General features: G+C 39.1%; 1 protein-coding gene across 2 annotated transcripts in view; it reads left to right on the forward strand.

Annotated features, from left to right (window-relative positions):
• The window catches only part of LOC121166838 (E3 ubiquitin-protein ligase MARCHF5), a 39202-nt gene extending 35167 nt beyond the window's left edge, over nucleotides 1–4035 (forward strand). For both annotated transcript variants that reach the window (XM_040996137.1, XM_040996138.1), the window contains exons 4-6: nucleotides 1516–1699; nucleotides 2167–2333; nucleotides 3081–4035. In XM_040996137.1, coding sequence (XP_040852071.1) covers nucleotides 1516–1699; nucleotides 2167–2333; nucleotides 3081–3197 — 468 coding nt within the window. In that variant the 3' untranslated portion in view covers nucleotides 3198–4035. The remainder of the gene's footprint in view (nucleotides 1–1515; nucleotides 1700–2166; nucleotides 2334–3080) is intronic.
• Nucleotides 4036–6000: the final 1965 nt, after the last annotated feature.

A 6000-nucleotide genomic window follows, 5' to 3' on the forward strand; every position in this document is an offset into this window, starting at 1 on the left:
TTCACTTTAGGGCAACTTAGAATAATCACCTTCTATATGCAAGATGTGAAGGTGTTCATTTCTGTGAGGAGACATGGGAGATATCATATCCAGTGCCATCACTTTTGACCCTAATAAGAGGCTAGCCTCCCCTTTAACATTGTGTCTTGGTTAGATAAGTTCTCTGTGCTGTGTAGGCCTAGACTGTATTTGACTGAAGCTTTACCCTTTCCGAACATATTCACCTGGGTCAAATCTGATTCCGAGGATTTCAATCTGCCCTGACCATTCTCAGCATGACCTTATTTTACATCCCCTTGTTGTTCACCTTAAAAACCATCAGATGTAATGGCTGACACAAAGGGCACCTTACTTCTGGAGAAATCCCATTTATATTTCATGAGCTTATTTCCCTGAATTTGTGTCAGCTCTGGGTGCTTGTAATCTTCCCTCTCCTCTTTTCTGCTTCTCTCCTCTTTCAAGAGACAGGCAAGATCTTTTTTAATATCCCTTTTTCCTCACTCCTCAAGTGTGATCAGAACTATAGCATACTATAAGTATTTCCAAATCAAATTGCCACCTCGTTGTACAATACCTGAGTGAGCAGGGAGCCCAAGACTCACTCTCCTTCCCCTGTTAAAAGTAATGAGAATGACTCCTCCGAGAAACAGCCTTAATTTGCAAGCATTGAGACTTTGCACTGAAGGGAACTATCGTTCAAGATCTTTGAAAGGATTTCAGGAAAATTCACCAGAAATAAGAAACTCTCCTGAGGAATGGAGATGCTGAGAGAAATGTAAGGCTGAGACCAAGCAGGAAGTGAAAAGGATTTTGAGAGGATGTGTAGAATTTCAATTGTAAGTTTTGTCCTTCTTGCCCTCTGGGGTCTAAAACAATTAAGAAATAACCCCAAGTCCCAGATAGAGGTGGGAAGGGATTGTATTAGCTTTATTATCTCATAGATAAGATACCCACAGTTCCACTGGAAAATGCCTGGGTTCTGTGGGGAAAACTGGACTTGCTACTATGATCTCCCAAATCTCCACCTTAAAAACCTACCTTAAACAGATTAGGTCTGTGAAGCACACACTTTGCCAGCCAGAACCCTAACACCCTAAGCAATCAAGCAGAGAGCCAAAGGTGAGTGATCTGGAAGTCCTGGTCTTGCAGGCCACTCCTGCCCCTTCCCCGACTGTGCTTGCCTGCTAAACAGAACAAGACTATAGATACTTCTTTGGAAGACAGAGTCCCTAGTGTTTTATCCTCTGATTAGCCCAGTCTGAGCAAATCAAATGAGAGGAACTAGAGTGCTTCCCCTTCCATTTCATTAGTATATTCAATTATCAGCCACTTTAAAAACTTTATTCCAGTATAACATGAAATAGCTTCAAGACTGGCTTTTCCTTGAAAGACATTTTAAGCTTTTAATTTCTGTATTTTTTCAAAATTAAGTATCTTCTATAAAATGAATTAAGCTTCAACATTCCATGTTTTATTAGATTATGGAAGTGATTCTAGCCGTCCTCTGTTTCATAGGTTGTAGGCCATAAAGAAGGTCTGGATGTTATGGAGAGAGCTGATCCTTTATTCCTTTTGATCGGACTTCCTACTATTCCTGTCATGCTGATATTAGGCAAGATGATTCGCTGGGAGGACTACGTGCTTAGACTATGGCGTAAATACTCAAATAAACTACAGATTTTGAACAGTATATTTCCAGGTAAGGCCATGAATTGTGTTGGGTTTTGCTTTGTTTTGTTTGGTAAAGGCAGATATACAGAGAGGAGCAGAGAAAGAGAGGAAGATCTTCCGTCTGATGATTCACTCCCCAAGTGGCCAGAACTGTCAGAGCTGAGCCATACCAAAGCCAGGAGCCTCTTCCTGGTCTCCCATACGGGTGCAGGGTCCCAATGCTTTGGGTCATCCTCGACTGCTTTCTAAGACCACAAGCAGGGAGCTGGATGGGAAGCGTGTCTGGATTAGAACCAGCGCCCATATGGGATCCCGGCGCATGCAAGGCTAGGACTTTAGCCACCAGGCTACTGCGCTGGGCCCTGTGAATTTGTGTTTATAAAGTACATGTCAAATTGATCTTGTTTTCAAACTATAACATGATTTTAGAAATTTTCTGAGGATATTTTAGCTATTCTGATTTATTAGCACTAAAACTGCACTGCTTTCCTCTAGGTATTGGCTGTCCTGTTCCTCGAATTCCAGCTGAGGCCAATCCTCTAGCAGATCATGTCTCTGCTACCCGAATTTTGTGTGGAGCTCTTGTCTTTCCTACTATTGCAACAATAGTTGGTAAACTGATGTTCAGTAGTGTTAACTCTAATTTACAAAGGACAATCTTGGTAAGATGGCTTCAGTGTTATTTATTTCCAGTGACATAAAAGGAGAATAAACTGTTGGTTTTATAAGGTGGGGGGACTGTATTAAGTAGTTGATCTCTGACTCCTTTGCCTTACACCTTGGTTGGATTCTGTCATCAGATAGCTTTCAAGGAAATAAGAAAAGAGAACTCACTGTGGCAGTTCTGGCCTTTCCGAACAATGCTGTGGGCATTTTCTCTCCTGTGATGTACACGACTCAGCCCACACGTTCCTCTTGCCAGCTGGTTTACTGTGATGCGTATCTACTCGTAGGGTCAGACCGCCTGGTTTAAGTCCTAACTCAGAAGCTGCCTTGGTGTGAAACCCAAATCAAACTTCGTGACTTCTCTGTGCCCTTAGAATGGAGACAATGCTATACTTCCAGATAACTGGGAGGATTAAATGAGACCTGGACCCACAGGTGGTTTTGCTGCCAATATTCCTACTGCCGCTGCCCTTTCCTGGGAATCTGTAATAGTGCTGGCGTTCTCCTTTCTGTAGCAGAGTGGAAGATGACTCAGATAGGATCACAGGAAGCCCTTCTCCACCATTACATGCAGTCATTGATTTCTCTCCCTGTCTCACCCCATGATAGAAAAGGGAACTTTTTCATTTGCAGTTATCTGAATTAATTCAGCAGCAATGCCCATGTCTTTTGTGATCTGAGTAAATTTTATTATGTATCTCTAAACATATATCCTTAAAAACTAATTTTCCTTTTTATTCCAGGGTGGAATTGCTTTTGTTGCCATAAAAGGAGCATTTAAGGTTTATTTCAAACAGCAGCAATATTTACGTCAGGCACACCGTAAAATTCTAAATTATCCAGAGCAAGAAGAAGCATAAACTGTGACTTCTAGCTGTTCTGCATCTTCGCATCCTTACAAGTCTGATGTGTTGTTTTGATTCCATCATTACTGCGCTAGTGGAGACTTGTGATAAGCTGTTGCTCCTATATTTTTCAGGAATGTAATAAAGCATCTAGGGCAGGGGAATCCTCTCAGTACTCGCAAAACCTGAGGACGTGACTTGGTTTGTTTGGTATGTACTTCTGTGGCAGTCACCTGAACCATTATCTTAGCATGGGAAGCCTGAGTTTTCTTCAGATTTGCTCCAAACAAAAGTGTAAAGCTCGTATTGTACAAATATTAAAGAATGCACATGCTGTTTTATTCAGATGCCTCTTTTGTACATGTTCATGTTCAGTGTTTTCTTAGAGTCAGCAAGTCAATGAAGGTACTATAAGGATTTTTCTCACTGGCATAATTTGATTACCTGCTAATTAGGAACATATGTTAATATGAGGAAATGTAAATTTAGTTATAAATAACAAAGAATGTATGTAAACACTTAAATAACCGCCTGAACAAATGAGTTTCCTGTGTTTTCCTTAATCCATGAGATGTACTCCAAACATATGTAAGGTAAACATTTACAGGGCTTCCAGATCTCTTTTTCACTATTAAATTTTATTTATATACTATTGATATCTCATAGCTTAGAATGTAACTTTGACTCGTGTGGTCTGGATTACTGTATGTGTGCGTAAGAACGAGTGATCATGTCCTTCCACCTCTCAAGTAAGGTTTTTAAAATCAATATTTCTAAAAATTAGAGCTACCAGTTTATAGTTTGAGCAGAACGATTTGCAAAAAAGAAACCAATAAAGTTATTTTACCTCCTCTTTCCTGGATTTGGTTCTTCAGACGTCTGTTGATCACCTCCTTTTTGCCCGGGCACTGTGGGCAGTGCTGCGGGGCACAGTGGTGAACAGGACAGGGTTGAGCCAGCTTACATGTAGCCTGACCGAGCTTCAGCAGCAAGTAAGCATGGTGAAGCATTGAGCTAGTTGTTTTCATTTGGTAAGAAGGTAATTATGAAAATGAGTCTTAATAATGAAATCAGTATTTCCTTCAGTTTTTTTATAGGAAACCATTACTAATGTGTTTTTGATTTTAATTGCTTGTTACCAACTGGGCTACCACCAATAAATAATCGCCTCTTAATTAGCAATATATATATATATATGTTCATTTTCCAAAGGCATTTACTTATTTTATACCATTTTAATGTTCAGTGATCTGAATGGTCTTTCAGGTATTTTTTAAAATAAATTTTTTAAAAGACAGTTCCAAAAATCATATTTTCTTATTCACAGTATCTAATGCATGACAGTAGTGCCCATTTCCCTTACTAATAAGTGGCCACTTCTCATTAAGAGAGTGACAGGTATGTAGATTGAGCTATGTTCATCAAGACTGGTATTACTCTGTAGTACAAATGTCTTGAGTTTGAGTTCTAGAATATTTATGTGAGTGGTTGTTGAACATTCAAAGTTATATATAATTCCTTGGGGAGGAAACAGTTGACTGACAACCTTATTAAAAACAGAATTCTGAGAAGGAAATATAAAACTCTATGATTATGTGTAAGAATATGATATATAACTTAATTATAAAAAGATTGGCTTTCAGTTTGAATGTGCAATGTGTGTGTAGACATTCTCTGCATAATTTTGTCAGAAAACAGCTTTTAGGCACTTTAGTAAAGTTATACAAGCACAAAATTCCCAATTTACTACTTTGTTGCTCAAGATGGGGAATAGGAGTTTGGTTTATTGTTATCACAGCTCGCGAGGCCTCAGAGAACCAACTATCCGTTGTAGGCAGGAAATAGGGGTTTCTCAGGCCCTGGGCAGTGGACTCAGAGTAACCTCTAGCCTGGTAACTGAAGACTGAATCTCAAGGCCTCACATGCCAGGACAGCCTTTCCAGGAAAGGGGAAAGAACGGGTAGGCCTGAAGTGGGATGGATCTGCATTCAGCTCTTAACCCAGCTTTTCATTTATGACCTTGGCCAGGTAACTTTGAGCTACGGTTGCCCCCATCTCTGAAATGCAACAGTACTTCTTATCTCAGAAGACTACTAAACTCTATGATTAAATCAAAGGAAGGAGATATTCTGCGCTCCAAGTAGCCCTTGAAGAGCAGTAGTTGTTTCTTAATTGCTAAACAGTCTGTTTGGACTCTTGGAAAAAACAATAAAGAAGTGAAAGGTATTAGGGGACAAATTAAAGCAATCATGAAGACTTCTAGGATAGAAAAGTCTATTGTGTTTCCTGGCTTATTTTCGTGTTGCTTTACTATGTTATTTCTGGAAACAGTTTTATAAATTTCAATGGCAACTATATTCCTTTGCAGAAATTAACTTACCTCTATTCAAAGTGCTGAAACTATTGTTCATCGTTACATGATTATCAAATTGCTGTGACAAATATATAATTAAACTTAGTGACTTAGTCACTGCCTTGCTACTTCTGCCAGATCTTTTTTAATGTCTTGTTTTTAATATAGCAGATTATCAATTCTAGCTGGATTGTTAGGTTAAGTAAAGAATTCTTATGTTCTCTGGGGATATTCTGTTGTTCAAATCCCAAAATGCTATTCTGTGCTTACATAACTTTTTAACCTAGTTACCAAAGACAGAATTTTATGTAAAGATAATCAATTTTTTTAAAAGTCTTGTAGAGGATTTTGTCTTAATTGTATAGCAGGCTAAGTCTAGAATCCAAGTATATCCTACATATACCCACCTACTCACCCCTCAGAGCTTCTTGCACTGAATTTGATTAGGATGGGCATATGGAGATC

Source organism: Ochotona curzoniae, unplaced genomic scaffold, assembly GCF_017591425.1.
Source record: "Ochotona curzoniae isolate NIBS_2020 unplaced genomic scaffold, NIBS_Ocur_1.0 patch250, whole genome shotgun sequence".
NCBI classification, from domain to species: domain Eukaryota; kingdom Metazoa; phylum Chordata; class Mammalia; order Lagomorpha; family Ochotonidae; genus Ochotona; species Ochotona curzoniae.